The 18,625-nt window shown below is 36.5% G+C and overlaps 2 protein-coding genes across 3 annotated transcripts in view; one reads left to right on the top strand and one right to left on the bottom strand.

Moving 5' to 3' along the window:
- Cbp53E (Calbindin 53E) overlaps nt 1–18,625 on the top strand; it is a 96,726-nt gene that overhangs the window by 58,485 nt on the left and 19,616 nt on the right. The gene's annotated exons all lie outside the window — the stretch shown is intronic.
- LOC141441553 (probable salivary secreted peptide) lies at nt 10,242–14,046 on the bottom strand. Its single transcript, XM_074106320.1, has 3 exons — nt 13,941–14,046; nt 13,070–13,197; nt 10,242–11,447 (listed from the first exon to the last, which is right to left on the bottom strand). Exons 2-3 carry the CDS (start codon nt 13,195–13,197, stop codon nt 11,216–11,218), a joined length of 360 nt encoding a protein of 119 aa, XP_073962421.1. The 5' UTR covers nt 13,941–14,046; the 3' UTR covers nt 10,242–11,215.

Raw genomic sequence — 18,625 nt, 5'->3', positions numbered from 1 at the left:
TTACATACAATGCATATATAGCACAAGTATAAAGGATAAATACTTACTAAATAATCAAGGAACTATAGTGTGAGCCACATCTTCTTCAAGGTCCCCTGAACAAGTAGGTATACGGAGGAAGATTGTCGGACGGCGGTCTTTGGTTTTCATAAAAAATTTACCCTAAGCATTATCTCTTTTAATAATACTTGCCGAAACGGTAATGAGGAAAAAAACCCCGCATAACGCTGAAATTTACCCGTACCGGGAAATTGCATTCCCGTGGGACACGTTACGCCGGTCGTCCAACCGGACAGCCCAGTGTGGAGCCGCGGGTAAAAGCTAGTAATAACACAATTTCAACTTCAAATGTTCCAGTCAAAAGAAAATAAGGGCCACTTGATTTTCACTGGTAAATTGAAATTAAAAATTCGTTAGCGTACCCGTATAACTCACGTCTTAAATCGAGTTTAGCTCGACATGTTTCGGGCTAATCCGTATCCCTTCGTCTTCATAAAAGAAAAAATTTGGAATTGTAATAAAAAATACAAAAAGATTCCAAAAACCAATCTTACGTTTTGTTTACTTGGGGACTAGGTCAATTAGAGTCAAGTGTACAGCAATATATATTTTTTTCTCCTGCCAGTGGCAACGCTTACTTTAGGACATTAAAACAATAAGCTCACGTCGACTTCCCGAGTCGTACTAGAGCTCTAGCTAAAAGCTTTCGGTCGATAGAGCAGCTTTTTTCTTTAACAGCTTCCCAAAGTTCCGTGTAACGTGAAAACTGAATGTAAAATTTTCAACACTTTCCTGTTCGAAAGTGAAAAGCTTTCAACTCGTGCTTTTTCAAAAATACTTGTTTATTCTTGGAGATTGATAAGACAACTGCACCAATTACCTCCTAGTTTCCAGCGTTCTTTATAAAGTATTAAATGGTCACCCACGTTTAAGTCCTGACATTACGTAAATAAACTTATGTAGCTTACATACATTGCCGGGCGTCCTAAATAAAACTAAATATTTGCTTTTAAAAAATAAAACAAGCGGCGGAAGATTCCGAATTCTCGATTAAATAGCTACAAAAAACTTGTTACACTTATTCTCTTATCCGAAAACAAACTCATTAACTGACAGACAGGTAGTTCTCCGTGTACTATAGTAAACGACTGCCAAACTAAAATAGCTTGTATCCCGTCTGCCGTAGGTCGTAGACATATTACAATCAGCTTGATCTTATGGACTTGTTTACTTGGCTATTGATTCTTTATGGCCCTTAGGCAATCTGTAGGCTAATACTAATCTAGAATATTACCTGTCTACAAATGGCGATCGTTATTCTGTAGCCTAGACCAGGGGATCTCAATCTTTTATAGGTACAACTTTATTTACAGATATGAAATTTACTCAGTATTCAGTATTTATTTATTGCAATTTGCAACATCTTTTACAAAAATTATAAAAAATTATGCCCTGTTAGGGCGTGGCAATTTTAAAATTAATGACATTAATTATCTTATACATATAACATATTATCCTATTTTAACCTCATGTAATCTTTAGTAAGAGGTTTAAGGAACACTTATAAATCAACTTTATGTAAGGTATCTAAATAAACTATTCATTTATCTAGTAATAACATAAACTTAGATCTGAATGAATAGATAACAGGACAAGTAATACCTAGTGCAATGAGATCATCTTTAATTACAATAATAATAACAGGTTAACTATTTTTCTTTATTCCTCTAAATATTAATTTATACTGTAGTAACACTATATGTATTATATTATACGCATAACCCTTTATTGTGATAACATTAACTAACCTTTGGACGATTGACAGGACAACCAAAACAAGCATAGATACGACATGAAAAGTTAAAAGAGCTGAAACCTCAATAAATATAGCAGTTACATATACACACTTAGTATACACTAATGCATATTATAATAGGTGGTTCCCGTTACCTTCCACACCGCAGAGCTGGAGTCATGAGTAAGTAGTCAAAATACCACGCACAGGACTTATCACGCTAACACACACGAGTAATATTTACCTCGACGTTTCGGCAACATTACAGTGGTCGTGGTCACGAGTAGACTGAAGAACTACCCGCACTTGATCACACGGGAAGAAATGGGGCCGTCCTAGGTATTCTAAAACCGGGCACGGCATTGACGGACACATAATTTCAGAGTAAAAAAGCAGCGCTTGGCAAAAAAAAAACGCAAAATAATTTAAAATAACTTATTTAATAAGTGTTCGTTAATCGTGGCGTAAGTGGGAAATGATTTGCTTGAAAGTGGATGAATGAATTGAATTGATTCAAACATTGCAATAGCAACATCAACATATATTTACTTCCTGTCTACAAATTCTATATTTCAATTACATAAAATATGTTACAATTGCAATTAGTAAAGTAATTTGTAACAAACCTTGTCGAGTAGTTTCAAGACAATTAAGCTTACCGGAAACCTTATTGTTATCTGTTATAATAATTCAAATATTGGGCCTATAATTACATACAATTACGAAGAGTCATTTAACTTTGTAGCAGTTGAGAAATTCCCATACGTAATGGTAGGTACCATTATTATAATCTTATATAATTGGAACTAACTAAAATCTAGTTTACATTTTTTGTAACTAGAAGGACCGTTACAGACGCACTACATTCCTACTGCAACGTTTCTGTCAACTAAACATGGGTAATCTCAACTCCGAGAAGTGATCTGATTCACTAAATCACTAAATCCAACTCTGATATCGGAACCACATCGCTTATCGACTCCGACTCCTTTATGGAAGGTTCTTTCAGACTATCGTTAATCTATGCTTAGCGAAGACTACGTCATTCAGTTCCGTCCGATCCGACTACGTACGACTTGGTTCGGTACCGAGGTACTGAAGTACCGATTCGTCATAATGACTCTTTTGAATCTGTGAGACACTTCGGATTTACTACCGGCGTACCAGCTCAGTGCCGGACCGAACATACCTATCCGATCAAATCCGATGCTGTGATTGAATAAAAGCGAAGTAAGTTAGTGCTGATTGCCGATCGCGGGCCGCTCGATCCAATAGATTGGTCGGAGAGTTTGTAACTCCTCGGAGTCGATAATATTTGAAAGGAGCCGATAAAGGATTCGGATCTGCTTGAAGATCCGACTCTTTTGAATCTTCAAATCCGGATTTACCCGTCTCTATTGTCAGCAGTCGCTCGTACATTTTCCATTGCAGTTCCATTGCAGTCAGCAAAACTGCACGCTAGCTGCGATTGTAATGTATGGGCACTCCAAATTTGGCATCATGATCATAATTTCACTCTGTATTTTTTGTTAATGTACCACTTTTAAAAATCATACAATAGTTGCTGTAAAATTAACATTTAACAAGTTGTTAGTTTGGCTAAAAGATTTAGATATTAAGAAGTTTTTCGTTGAAGTTAACAAATCCACACTTTAGTCATGAACCAATAGAAATGCTTCATATCCTCGCTCGCCAAGCTGTTTCCACTAGAGATAAGCTTAGCGAGAATAGTTAAATAGCGTTTCCATTGGTTCACGAGAAACACATTCGCAACACATCCTTGCACAACGCTTCGCTCGTGCAAATCCCATCCGCTATTAAATAATTATTTGATTAAAAATTCTGCACGAAAAAGTTGCTTCGACTGCCTACACAAGTTATTTTGGTACCAATTAATTAGAGCCCTCCATCACGATTTCCGATAATCAATAATACTTAAGTTTGTGTACGAAATGAGATTCTTAATAATATAAGGTTTCTACCTCAACTAACATAAACATAAACATCATTTACCATCATTATTTAACATCTAGGAATTTGTGACTACATACATTGATAGGGTAGGGTTTCATAGCTTATCTAATAGGTCGAATTTGCAGGTCCTTAAGCACCTTATCCAGGAATTGACATCATCATCATCAGCCGGAACGCTTCAGAGCAGAATGTACCAAACGCAAAATATAGAGTCGAACCATTTGATTCCTGACCCACCGTACAATGTTCTCACAGTATGTGTCAGAATGATTCCCTTGTCAAGCAATGCGCACTATGACTTTTTGTACAAAAAGGTTCTACAGGGGTCACTCAGTTGGTTCGATGTTACACATTTTTTTTTTAAATACGCGAAATATACAAAAAGCAGAAAGTTCATTCGCTAAATGTACTTTTTGTATGATCCGCGTGTTTAACAATATGCGTTGCGTACGTTTTGCATATTGTAGGTAGATTTTGCTATTGGTTACATTTTTCGTGTACTGTAGGTACATTTATTTAGCTTAGCTTAGCATCAATCAATGTATCAATCAATCAATTAATATATTTATTAGCATTTAGCTTTAGATTAGCGAGCCAGAAGACGTTCATTATTAAACAAGAATTTAAAATGAATTACAAAAATTAAACGGTTCAACTCAGGATTATAAGTCAGGAAAGGTCCTACCTCATTATTTTTTAAGCTATTTTATCTGATTCTCGTTAAATTTGGAGGTAATTTAGGTAAAATAACCGATACTAATGGTCGAGCACATCATGATATCCGATATCGATTCTCAATTATATTCAAAATGGTGTATTATATTAAATTGACATACGATTATCGTTATGATATCATTCAGTAAGAATCAGAGTTCAACCAGTTATTAATGAGTACAGTCGAGGAAACTGAATCACGTGCCAGGTTGGAACCTTTGTGCTACTAATGTCATGTTGACATCCCACACATTTGCCAAAGAAATCATAGCGAAATATATTATGAAAAGGTTCCACCCTGGATACGTGATTCAGTTTCCTTGACTGTACGGATAATTACTATTTTTAACTTCTTCTACGTACCGCGGGAACTCTACAATCTCTCGGGATAAAAGTGTTTTTTGTTAATCTCGGATAGCGTTGCTTTGTGTCTGTAAAAGAAAGTTTAAAATCGGTAAGCAAAAAGTTTCACCGCCATATACCGTCATCTATCCTTTAAATATCCCACTGAAAGGCACTGGCCTCCTCTTAGAATGAGAGGGCTCGGTCTATAGTTCGCAGGAACTTTGTAATGTAAATTTCATGATAAATTAAATGTGATTTCACAAATAAATTCCGAAAAATCAGTCATGCGAGCCCTGGCTCGAACTCATAACCCTCTGCTCAAGAGTTGGCTACCACGACTTAGATAGGAACATAAATTTTATATATTTTTTTACATTTATATACGTAGATACTCGACGTGTATATAAATATATATAGATAATACAGATATGGATAGACAAGCTTAGGCTCGGGCCTTTGCCTCCATTGAAAATTTTGTCATAAAATATTCTTTAATATAATAATAGTCCCATGTAAAATTGATCAAAATCAATTCATCACTTATAATTTTATGGATTATTTTTTATGGACGCTGTACCTACCTTGCAGGATAGGAAATTGGCACCATGCTGTTCTAAATTAACACCAGCAGACAACCAAGACACTTGCCATATGACCAAGATTTCCAAGATTTTTTTCCGTACTTGCCCGTTGTAAAGGTTCAACAAAAAATAGCGATAAATCTCTTTCTCTCCAATTAAGTTTGAGCCCTCTGACCTCTGAGGCTTAGAGGAACTGGCACACTGAGCGGGAAGCGGAATTCATTTTAGAACCGTAGAACCTTTTCTGTAATCAAAGAATGCCACTTATAATAATATAAATGCTAAATTTTGTAAGTCTAATTGTTTGCTTGTCTGTTAGTTACCACTTCACGTCTAAACCGCTGCCGCTGAACCGATTTAGATGAAATTCGATTCGGTCTACATATAGTTTGAGCCCCGAGATGGACATAGGATAGTTTTTATCCCGGAAAATTGCATAGTTCCCGCGGGATAGCGATGAACGAATTCTACGCGAACGGAGTTGCGTAATAATAATATTTTTTTATTGTAGGTACTCAAAAAAAGTGTTACAAGTAACATGGATTAGTATACTAGGTTTAAGCCTGGGGTTTATGGCTACTTGCTGGAAACACATAAATCTCGAGTTTGCGTTAGCTCAGTTTAGTAGTGTCAAAATGTATGGAACTGTTAAGCTTAAGCCAGGTTTAACGACTAAATCTAGATTTATTTTTTCCTGCAAGATGGCCTTAGAGGCGTTAGTTGTGAAATGTGCGAAAATCGTACTTAGCTTTTGGGGTGTGTAGTGTAGTGATCAGTATAACAACTTTGAATGGTTTTACTGGATATAGCAATGTTTCCCGTAGGTATTTCCGGAGAAATATAACTCGGGCCGTAAGCTGGAGCTCTTCGAAGCCAGTCAGTCATACATTTAGCCTCATAATTCTGGGGCCCTAGCCAAAAAGGGGTTAATTCTGCAGAAGTTGAACAGCTGATTTCGACTTAAACCCCTTTACACATAAAATAGAAAATAGCTATGTAATTTCTGCTGACTTAACCCCTTTTTCACTAGAGTCCCAAAATGAATACCACCCTTGAGTACATAACAGAAACATTATATATCTTTTGGACCTCATCTGCAGTTACCCTTGAGTGAGATAGGGATCAATCGCTGGTCAGTTTATTGTAAAAAATAAATTTCTAGGAAGGTAAAGATATCAAAGTACAGTCAGCTGCAGAAATTGATGAGCGATTGTGCCTTGGCAATAGTTAGACTCGTGTCATCATTATGAGCACCGTAACCGCACATCCACTTCTGCTGCTGACATTACCTAAATCTCTGTAACTACAAAGAAAAGCCTATTTTATTAACGTTTAAAGTGTGCCACTTCCAGTGAGACCTTATCCTAAGGGCTGTATAATGCAAACGGTGGAAATAATGATTTGTGTGTGGCCATGTTGGCCTGTGTCCAATAGAGAACTTGGCTCCTCGTACATCATCAAAGCTGAAAAAACAGGGATTCGAAACGTCAATTTTTTACCTCTTGCCGCCCAAGATTTCGTTCGCAATTCTATGAGCCTACATCTCTTTTTTATAGTTTATGTTGTGTTTTGCTGCTGGGCAAAAAGTTCTCCATTCCCGCCTGAAGTGCTCGTACATACATCCTATTAATCCATACTAAGTGTGTGTGTGTGTTTGTATGTTAGTGTGTTTATATGTTAGTCCGTCCTTCACGTCGAAAGGGAGCGACGGGTCGACGTGATTTTTGGCATAGAGATAGTTTATGGGCCAGAGAGTGACATAGGCTACTTTTTATCCCGGAAAAATGCACAGTTCCCGGGAACAGTGCGCGATAACCGAATTCCACGCGGGCGAAGCCGCGGGCAAAAGCTAGTAGTAAATAAAAGCGAGTTGGAAGTGCAGAGGAGAGTTTGCTTTCAATTTGGGACAATATTACAGACTAAAGTCACCGAACCGTATCCTTACTGAAAAATGCTCTGTGACTAGTTAGCGGGTTTTATTCCCTGAAATCGTTACTAAATATTACCGGTTACAGCAAAATGTTAACAAAGTAATATTTTGGTTCCATTCTCAATATGTAACCGTAATCGGTTTTAAATATATCGTTTTACTTCTTTCCATTAAACGGCATAGAATGGGGGTAGAAAGAATAGACAATACGACCTCTGGTTCATTAGTCCATTCGTAAAACAAGTTACATTACATACATATAAATTACACATTGCCATTTAAATAGAAGTTAGTAAAAGGCATTATTGCCTAACACACTTGAAATCACAATCGTTTTCACCACTTCTTTCTGTCACACGGTAAAGGGTAAGGATAGAAAGTGATAGCGAAAGCGGCCTCGCAATGTATTGCAATTTGCACGATTTTTCTTGCTACTCTAACTCAGGGTTTCTCAAACTTATGGCTCCACGTACCCCTGTTAAAGTTTCTAGACGATGGCGAACCCCTACCTCCCCCCCCCCAAAGAAAGTAATAAAATTGACTGTTTTATTTCAATCATCATCATAATATAATGTATATTATTTATTTCAATAAAAGGTAACAAATATAGGTAAAAATCATCTTGCCAACGAAAATACAAACTGAAACAAACAACAACAAATAACAAACAAATAAGGAACAAATTTGGAGTTGAAATAAAAAATACAAAAAGACTCCAAAAACCAATCTTATCATCTTGCTAGTCTTGCAGCCTGGTGGTTTTTGGAGTCACGTAAACCTTGTCGCGAACCCCTACCGTCGAATAGCAAACCCCTAGGGGTTTGCGTACCCCACTTTGAGTAACCTTGCTCTAACTAAACCCGGCTTAAGAGCGTTAGACAATACGGCCACAGATCTTTAATAATAATAATAATAATAACATTTATTTATTCAGATTATATGTATATCCATTTTGTTAATCTTTGCCTACTCGCAGTAAATAAACTTTTGATTCTGATTCGTCGACGAATTTTCTCAATGACCGAAGGCTTAAGGGCCCTCCCTCTTCAGTATCACTTGAGTAAAATTAAATAAAGATCCAATTTTATTGACTCTTCGCTCGAAATTGATACCGCATGAAACTCAACCGCTGCAGGAGTTTGTAAACAATCGCCGATACTATCGTTAGGTGTTTGTTCGATAAATTTGTGAGGGTTACTTTTGGAAAAAAAGTGACGCAAGTAGGTATTTTTAGTAAATATGAGGTTTAACAGAAAATTGAAACGTCTATGTTTCCCAACTGTTTCATATGGACGAACGATTTTTTTTTTATTAGTCATAAGTACCTACCTAGTTCAAGATTGTTATAAAACTAGCCTAAACTTAACCTAAAGGGTTCTAGAAGAGAGTCCTGAATAGTTTTCAGTTTCAGAAAATATTAGATTGTACAACAAGAGCATGAAACGAGCCATTTTACCCAGGTCGTTTATATAGCCACCCGAGCCGATACGGCGAGGGGAAAATGGGTTTAATGCTCGAGTTTTACACTCTGCTTTTCACTTCGATAGCGAGGAAATGAAATAGCAACAGTGGAAACAATTGTTCACACACTATGTACCTTTTTTTCATGGATTACTATATAATTTTAATCTTTTAGTTTGATTGATTTATTTTGATAAATTTAATTGATTTTTAGTTTTATATAAATTAAAAATTATTAAAAAAAATAGGAGGAGGCCTGTGCCCAGCAGTGGGATGTATATAGGCTGGGATGATGATGATAAAAAAATATGTAAAAACTTTTTGTTTGTGGCTGGTGACACCTGATTACCTTGGTCTTAGACGAAGATTTTACTTTATGCACTAGAGCATAAAAAGTCATTTTATGTCGCCTAGATCCAGATAAACACGAACTTTACGATCAAGAGAAGTGAATCGCTTGGGAAAAATATTATCGGCGAAAAGGCAGTACAGAACCATACAAAGTTTTTATAATCATAATTATCTAAAACAGACTTCCAGTCAAACCCCGAAATTGAAAACTCAATTAATAATTTCACCTAAAACCCGAGTTATCGAAACCCACGAAAGCTCCCGGAATCTAATGAAACAGCACGTACCGGGTGTCGAAGTTGTATAATAACGTAAGGGAAGTTTGGAACTAGTTTTGATTACAGCTGTATCAGCTGGCCAATAGCAACTGGCCGTTAACTTAGCGGCAGTATACAGATTGCAAACGGGTGTGTCACATAGTCACAATAGTCGCATAGTTTTTGAAAGGCATAATTAAATTTTTGTATAATTTTTGTTACTTACTCATATTTTTTCCTGCCATATATCCGTAGATTTTGCAGAAACTTTTAAATGGCCATTCTCTAGAACTCTGTAGGTTGGATTAGGTTTGTTTTGTAATAATTCTAAACAATCAATGGATTCATTTATATGATATTGGAATATCTACTTTAGGATGAATGTCAAATGGTTTTTTGAATCTCGTAAAATTTCAGTCGAGTAAAAATACATTCAGCAAAAGAAGCTATCTTAAAATGTTTATTTTCAACAAAAAACTTTCAAATCTTAATTAAAATTTTATGATACTGTTATTTCAGCGTTTAATGTGGTATAAAGCTAAAGTTTAAATTGCTTAACAACAGGGACGGGTGCCAAATTTGTGCGCATCCCAATTTTGTGGCATAATTTTAACCTGAACTGGACGCATACTGCTTTGCAGTTTTTGTGGTGCGGTGTGGACACATTTAAGTCATGTACAACTTGACTCGGAAATGGGCTAGGATCTTCCCAATTTAGGTAGGTACTTTCTTGGGTAAAAAAAGGATTAAGCAGTCCGTCGGTTAAGATGGTCAGAAAATATTTAACACTTTTTTTTTCAATCAAACGTGTCGGTAAATAAGAAGGAAGTTCAGATAGTATAAAATATTTATTTATTTTTAGGCACTTAAAACTATTTAACTATTGCTTCGTTGAAATCACGTCAATCTTAGGGAAAGCATATTTCAAGGCATATTTATCATGTACATTATAAGAACTAATCTCGTCGTTTACAATTTTAACTATAGTTATTAAAGCAATCAAACGCAAAATATTCACATTTGAAATCAATTTCATCAACAAGAAAGTATGTTTCAAAAAAAAAACATTTTTTTCTTTTATAAAAAGTGGATACACAACTTCGCCACCAACCGTACCTAAACGTAACTTGTTCTTCGACTCTACAAAGGTAAAATAAAATGAAAAAATAAAATAAACTTGATTATATTTGCTGCTCCCGATATTGCGACCGTTTTGCTATATTTATTTGAATTGAAAGAATGAGGGCTATCGTTTTTAGTCTCACTAGATGGCGCACTGTTGCGTGAGGTTTTTAAGTATGGCTTTCAAAGTCTGTTTTTACGGGTGTGAAAGCAAAGTTTAGATTAAAATCATATTTAATACACCTTAAAACCGTACCATAAAAATATCGAGCATGCCACAGTGTTGCATAGTCCCCGTTTTGTTCGGAAAAAAGGGAGGACAAAGGTTTCCGAAAGACAAAACTGTCTCAAAACACAGACATTCATTGCCCCGGAACGCATATTTGCCATAATTAATTTCAGATATTGCAAAATATTCTTTAAATTATTCTAATTATAAATAAACCCGCGTAGCTCACCCAAAAACTATGAGATTAGACATTTCGGAGACCTCACGCTACACTAGCGCCTCTAGTGGCGAATTCACACGCGATAGCCCTCATTGGGTGAATACGTCGAAATACAGGGAGCTCATTGAAAGCAAGTACGGTCTACCGGCGCAAAAATAATGCAGACTGATTCATTATACAAGTTTATGTCCAAAACCCTAGCAAAAGTACTAGGGTGACATAAATTCAAGCAGTTCTTATCGGCCCCAGATATCAATCAGGTAGTAGTATCCCCGGCTGACTTGCGACTGTACTCTGAGCGTTACATTAGCCTGATTGATGCCTCCATTGATAATCCAAATGTTGGCGAACTGGGTGTACCCGTACTCTACTGCTTGGATTGCCGAGATCCTGGTAGTCAAGTTACCGCGGTAAATGAAGTCTTCGGATTGAACCGTATTGACGACAGCAGGGCGGTAGAGGTAGGATCTGAAAAGAGTTATAGCAATAAGTAAATATAACGCCTTGAAATAGCAAAGGCTATTTTCACTAGAAGTCAACGAGACGATCAGCTTTTTTTTCTGATGTGTTTTCTGTCATGAAAGCAATGGTAAAGCAATTGGTAAACTATATTTTGTCTGTCAGGGTTGCTACACATAAGCCGGCTCGCATTGGCTGTGCCTCTAACAGCCATCTAAATAATAATATTATATTTGATGCCGATATATGCTGGTCCGCAGCGGACCGTCCGCTTATGCCTATAGCAGCCCTTATGAAATTGAGCCCAGGTTGAAAATCTTAAGGTTTCAGCTCATTACAGCCACCCGGCACACGACCAGCACCACCTCGCCTCGAGCGGTTAGTACCTATTCTTTATATGAATTTGTATAGGTATGCGCTCACTACATCAACTCCGTAGCGTCACCAGATCGCCTCACTCACGAGGTTGCCACGCGCGGACGGCGAGTGGACCACTCGGTGATAGCCCGCTGCTCGCCGCCATAGTGACTGAGTAAGCGACATACTCGGAAATTCGTGGACCACGCGAGGTCCACTCGTTGTCAACACGGCGTCCACCCGTGGACCACCTATCGACAACGAGTGGACGCCGGAAGTCGAGGTGGTGCTGGTCGTGTGCCGGGTGGCTCTAATGAGCTGTGACCTTTACTATTGGGAGTACTTAGATTGTTTGTTTTTGAGTCATAATGGAAATATTTAAGCATCCGACTAAAAAGAAGACTTTTACAACTAACCGAATTCTCTCCTAAATCAAACACAACATCGTGTAACTAAATAATAGTGCTTCTTTCGATTCCTACTGAGTTACAGTAAAAATCACATTTCTTACTGTTCCCACATTTTTACCCTCCTTTAATAAAATCTAAAAGACTAAGAATAAGTCAACATAATATTCAGAATGGGAGAAAAAGTCATTATAATCCCTCAGGGTGTTTGACATTGAGGCAGTGTGGTTTTACTCAACAAAATGAATTTTGTATTAAGAAAAATTGGAGCGCTCTCGTATTCTAAAGCGATCTCTAATTGGGTTCCGTCGACCCGCTCCGTCTGTCTGTTAGCTAATTGTTTTTTTTGTGCCTAAAATATTTGGACGTCAAATTTGGAATTTTTGTTTAATGTCAAGAAGCTTTGACAATTTGTTGCTTATTCCATGTTTGAAATATTTCAAGAAAAAGAGGAATCTTTCAATTTGCCTGCACTTTTTTAGCTAAGTACTTATGATTAGTAAGACGTTAGTATAGACTATAATATAGCTTGATATAGTTCCACTTCAATCTTGGCAAGATCAAGTAATGCTAACAAATAAGTATCTCTGTTACAAATAACATTTATAATAACTACAAGCTTTTTTTGCTGTCTGTACTTGCATTGTCATCCAACTAACATGTGCATACCAAATTTCAAGTCAATTCGACCACTGGGAGTAGGTCAAAATTAACTTACAAGATTTGACCCAACAACAAAAACAAACAGGGCAAATTAAATAAAAGCTTGTGGAAAACTGGTAAATAAATCTGCTTATCACTAGAATCGATTCTCACTAGAGAAAAGTAACATAACATTGGTAACACATTTAATGATGCGATAGTTACCTGGAGAGCAGCCGGTCGCCAGGGTAGATGACTCCGATGTTGAGGTTGGCCCGGGTCGAGGGATTCACCAGCGCGGGCTGGACAGCCATCACGGCGCTCAGGATCAACAGGCAATATACGGATTTCATCTACAAAAAAAAAACAAAAATGTGTATTTGTCAAATATAGGTAGAAAATTTGGACATTTATGACAGGTCATTTCCAGTATGTTGCGACATAAGGCATATCCTGCCGTGAAGCAGCAGTGCTTGCACTGTTGTGTTTCGGCGTGGAGAGTAAGACAGCCGGTGAAATTACTGGCACGTGAGGTATCCCATCTTAGGCCTCTAGGTTGGCAACGCGTCTGCAGTACCCCTGGTGTTGCAGATGTTTATGGGCGGTGGTGATCTCTTACCATCAGGAGACCCATTTGCTCGTTTTCCATCCAGTCAAATAAAAAAATAAATAAAAAAAATACACAACACAGCCACAGCTTGACATGCAGCATGCTTCTTGAGAACTAAATTTCAACTCATATCATAACCTACTAGGTACTATAACTGGAGCCTCAGGAGGCCTTGTTGTCTTACGCACTTGGATTGTAAATTTCAAAAACACGAATTTTCCCAGATACAAGACCACACTAGATCGATTGTCCGGCCTTGAAAGCCTCCCCGCATAGAAAATTACGAGATTCCCAAATGAATAGTTATTTAAATAAAGTGTACTTGAACTTTAACTGAGATTATATTGATAAAAGACAGACTAAAAATAACATTTACTTTTCAGTGTCTGTAAACTATGATCGCGTTATTTAAAATTAATAATTACAAAATCACTTCTCCTTATTTAAATAATTATAATACTTAATCAAATACGCCATCTAACTTACCTTGGAAAATATTATTTTACACCTTCACAGCAAAATGTTATGCGGGTAATGATAAAAACAGAAAATCTTATAGTGGTTTTATATGATGTACTAACGTCTGATAACGTCCTGCTATCAGTTATCAATGATTCGAGGAACCGCTAGCTAGCCATTGAATGAGTAAGCGACGTAGATAGCATAGTTTATGTCACTTTGTAGGAAAAACAGTTGAAATGAGAAAACTTAAGAAAACTGATTTTATTAAATAAACTATAACTATAATCGTATATGGGCTGAGATGAGATGATAAGATGAGATGAACACATGTCACAAAGACCCGACAACGTGACAAAGTGAAACTGAGAAACACCACACTCTTTTCGAACACTACTCTCTTTTGGCAAATTAATAGCTTATTATTAATTTATATGGACGTCCACAAAGTAACAACTGAATCAATTAATTGCCTATTTGATAGTCAAATAGAAAGAAAAAAGAAAAAAGAATGAAAAGTTTATTTTGGCTCCAAAATGTACCACCTAAAACTAAGACTAGAACTAGCACTAAAACTATGTCAAATGCAGTTCATATTTGATGCTCATAAATCAGTTTAGTAAATCTAATTTTTTGTTCGACTGGATGGCAAACGAGCAAGTGGGTCTCCTGATGGTAAGAGATCACCACCGCCCATAAACATCTGCAACACCAGGGGTATTGCAGATGCGTTGCCAACCTAGAGGCCTAAGATGGGATACCTCAAGTGCCAGTAATTTCACCGGCTGTCTTACTCTCCACGCCGAAACACAACAGTGCAAGCACTGCTGCTTCACGGCAGGATTAGCGAGCAAGATGTTGGTAGCAATCCGGGCGGACCTTGTACATTTGGATCGTCAACGGAGGCCTAGGAAGAGCTAACGTGACGCTGCGAGCGCTATCTCAAAGAGGCAGGGGGTACTACCATCTGATTGACATCTGGGGCCATTAAAATCTGATTTAGAAGGAGAGTTCTTGTCATTCATGAGTTCCTAGTCCGCTGTGGTTCTTAATGTTTATTTTTCCTAATTTTTGAAAAGTTTCAAAATGGATTTACTACTTTTTCAAATTGAAGAAGTAGGCTTTGTAACTTTTCTTTTCTTTCAAAATGAATGACTTCTTTTAGATTGTACGATTTGGCAAATCTAAAAAAGACTCTGATAAACGCTGTTTATTTTTCGTTGGATATTAAATCTGTTTTGATACTGTTATTAACTTTTTATTTTCATTCGACATAAGCTTTACGGGAATGACTAAAATACTACCTAATACTACCTACATTATAGTATTTATGCAACAATTGTATATCAAAAAAGGCGAGTGACGTGGGTTACAATGTGAGCGTAGCGAACTATGCTATTTCTCGGAATAAAAGGTATCTAAGATTAGAAACAATGCTCATCCTAAATTAAATTTCAAATTGTAATACCCCGTTTGTACGTTGGGGTCAAAATAGTACATTGTGTCTTAAGGGCGGTAAATAAGGAATTACGAACGAGAGTCTATTAGAAGCCCGAAGTCGAAGACTGAGGGCTTTAATGAGTCGATGTTCATAATTCTAGTACCGCCCGTGCGATATACAATGTTTTTTTATCACATTTACGAGTAAAATTTGTTTATTTGTAAGGCAAAAGTAATTAATAAATATAAAGCTGTAAACACACAAGACATGCTGGCTATTAATCTCTGCTGTCGCCAGGAACAACTGCGCAGTCGTGATTGATGAAACAGTTGGGATGAACATATTCCAATCCCATTATGTAGGTATTTCTCTTTGTTACTAGGTATATCGAATTGTGCGATTTTGGAAATAACATAGTATGTATGTATGTATGTAAATACTTTATTGTACATAAAACACAAAAATAATACAAAAAGAAAACAACAAAACAAAAGAGTACAAAGGTGAACTTATCCCTAAAAGGGATCTTTTCAAGCTAACCTAAATAGGAAAGGAAAACTTAAAGATAGGCGAACAGTAATTTATGCACAGTGAGTCTTACTCCAAGCCTTGCTTGTAGTGCAACCACCAATCATGTTTGACATTACTTCACGCTAAAACTGCTGGACGGATGTTGGCTGAAATTATACTTGAAAGGTTTAGGTAATTAAATTAACTATACCTAAGTAGTACCATCCATGAAGACGCGTGATTTTGTCAAAATTCGACATTAATGACATTGTAATAAGAACCACGGCACACGTCATCGTGAATGACTCTACCTATATAAATGTACTATACAAACTTCAGCTGCCAGATTTGTCACATTCAAGGATTTTAAACATTTTACTTATCTATCATTGTAAATAATACAAGCTATACTAATGTGTTTCAATACAGAAATGTAAATGTTTAAGTGGATCGTTTAAAGGGGGAATTTCAATGTTTAAGACCATTAATTGACGTTGTTTTGTTTACATTTACTTAATTACCTAAATCATTCAAGTATAAGCGTGAAGATAGTTGAAAATCTGAAATATTTCATAGGTTACTTTTTATCTTGATATTCCCGCGGGATTGGAGTAATATCTTGAAATATGAACCACTTGGTAAAAAGTAGTAAAATTTAGCACGGTTATTTTTAATGCAACGTCGACAAAGACTACGATGTAATTCTCCAGATGGACAGAGACGACGAGAGAGACAATATGTGCGGAGATGTGAGTGAAAGCAAGAGGGCTCCATTTTGACCGGCGTTTTTAACTGAAAGTGAACCCTCTTACACAGTTACTCTATGCCACGAAGAAGACACGTCCGTTTCTGAAAATAATAAACTACTTAGTAGATAACATCGTAATTTTCCAGCAGCTTAGTTTTAGCTGCCGATCTATGGCATGACTAATTGTCTAATTTTGATGCAAATTATCTATTCCTTTGAATTGATTTATATCTGTGGAAACGTGATGTTTGTGTACAGCTGGGGAATACCTAGAAGTACTGATAGTGTCAGAACACTGTCATAAGGATAAAACCATTAGAAGGAAATAGAAGTATTTGAATAACAACGAACCTAAAAGTAAATAAACTACTTTTCTTTTAGACGATTAAGAACCTGTTCACACGGCGTCAAGTTTTGTTCTAAAGTTAAATATATTAATCGGAATGTAGTCTGTGATTAACTTTGATGAGCTCTCGATATTTCGATGCTGTTGCAATTTGCATACATCTTTATCACATATCTAGGATGCCTGTGCTCAGTCTTTCTCAAAATATCGGGTGCTCATCAAAGATATTTAAAGGTACGTCTCATAACAAATATCCTATTGATATTATGGATGTAATCAGAAATCAGAAATGTTTATTTGCTAGAACACAGTTACAAAGATATCATGTTATAGTTTCTTATCCAATGTATTCAGCCTGCATGCGGGCGTGCAAATTATTGAGAGTAGATACAGTTACATTTTTTTACTATTAAGAATGCCAAAGCAAAGCAATGTCAAAGAAAAATGACAATTGAAATATTCCTAATTTTCAATAATAGTAATAATAATATAATGACAATACAGTAAGAAATAGAGGGGGTCCTTAGAATAAACAAAAAAAATTGTACAAATTATGTCAATTGTCGAGATACATTTTAACGCTATAAAAACACTTATCTAAGAGCCAGGTCGTGAGGCGTCGTCTCAAAGCATTACCATTCAGCATCCTCAAATTATCTGGAAGACGATTTTAAATGAAAATGCATATATTATAAACATTTTTTTGTACATAATTTTCCGGCATCGAGGTTTGAACAAGAAGTTCACAATTTTTGCCTTTCTTTCTCTATTAAACACTTTACTAAACTTAAAAAGTAAAAGTAAAAGTTGTAAAAGTTTGTGAGTATGTATTGTGTGTTACTCCTTCACGTTAAAACGGCCTGACTGATTTCAATGAAATTTGGTATGTAGATAACGGGATATCTGGAATTATTCAGGCTAAGTACTTTTTTTCTGATATTTGCACGGGATCTGGATAAAATCGTGAAATCTCAACCGCTGGGTTTAGAGCGTGAAATTTGTCATGATTCCTTTTAGTGACACCTCAATGAAGACCACAAAATACCGATTCTATATTATCTATATAGATAATTATGTTTATACGTTGCCTAGTATCCATAGTACAAGCTTTGTATCCCATGGTAAAAAATACAATTTTTAGAAATTCCCATGAAAATTTGGCAAAAATCCATTTAAATTTCAATTCTACTGCCGGATCTAATGATTTACGCGTGCAAAGCGGACAATAATGGTTTTCATACATTCTTTATGGCCTTAGGCCAAGAAGTAATGTAGGGAGCCATAAATGAGTAACTTCATGCCTCCATTTCGTGACATTAACGCATACATTTCCGAGCTTGTTTGAGAAAATATACTTTCAATAACGTCATGATGATTATTGGTCACTTTTCACTAACATTGTAATGGATCGTTGTTATCTGAAAAATAAAAATATTCTATTCTATATCTGCAAAACATACAGCCGCCATATCCCACTGGGCTCCACTTACAGCGACACTTTGTCGGAAGCCCCGCAGACCCTCTTGGTGGATTTAGGTATCGTAATCCAGATAATCCGAATTAATAGATAAATTGCTTCAGATTAGAGCGAACTTATCTGATCGGTCTTTGGGCGCGTTTGGGCGCTTCTGGGAAAGCAAAGCCACCCGGGTTAATATGATTAAGAT

The sequence above is a fragment of the Choristoneura fumiferana genome, chromosome 24, assembly GCF_025370935.1.
Source record: "Choristoneura fumiferana chromosome 24, NRCan_CFum_1, whole genome shotgun sequence".
Taxonomy (NCBI): Eukaryota; Metazoa; Arthropoda; class Insecta; order Lepidoptera; family Tortricidae; genus Choristoneura; species Choristoneura fumiferana.
The sequence above is the reverse complement of the archived record's forward strand: the minus strand, read 5'-3'. Positions and strand labels throughout refer to the sequence as shown.

Coding starts and splice junctions, on each gene's coding strand:
- LOC141441553 (XM_074106320.1), bottom strand. CDS start 13,197: ATGAAATCCGTATATTGCCTGTTGATCCTGAGCGCCGTGATGGCTGTC. Junction 11,448..13,069: donor GGCGACCGGCTGCTCTCCAG/GTAACTATCGCA, acceptor AACTCTTTTCAG/ATCCTACCTCTACCGCCCTG.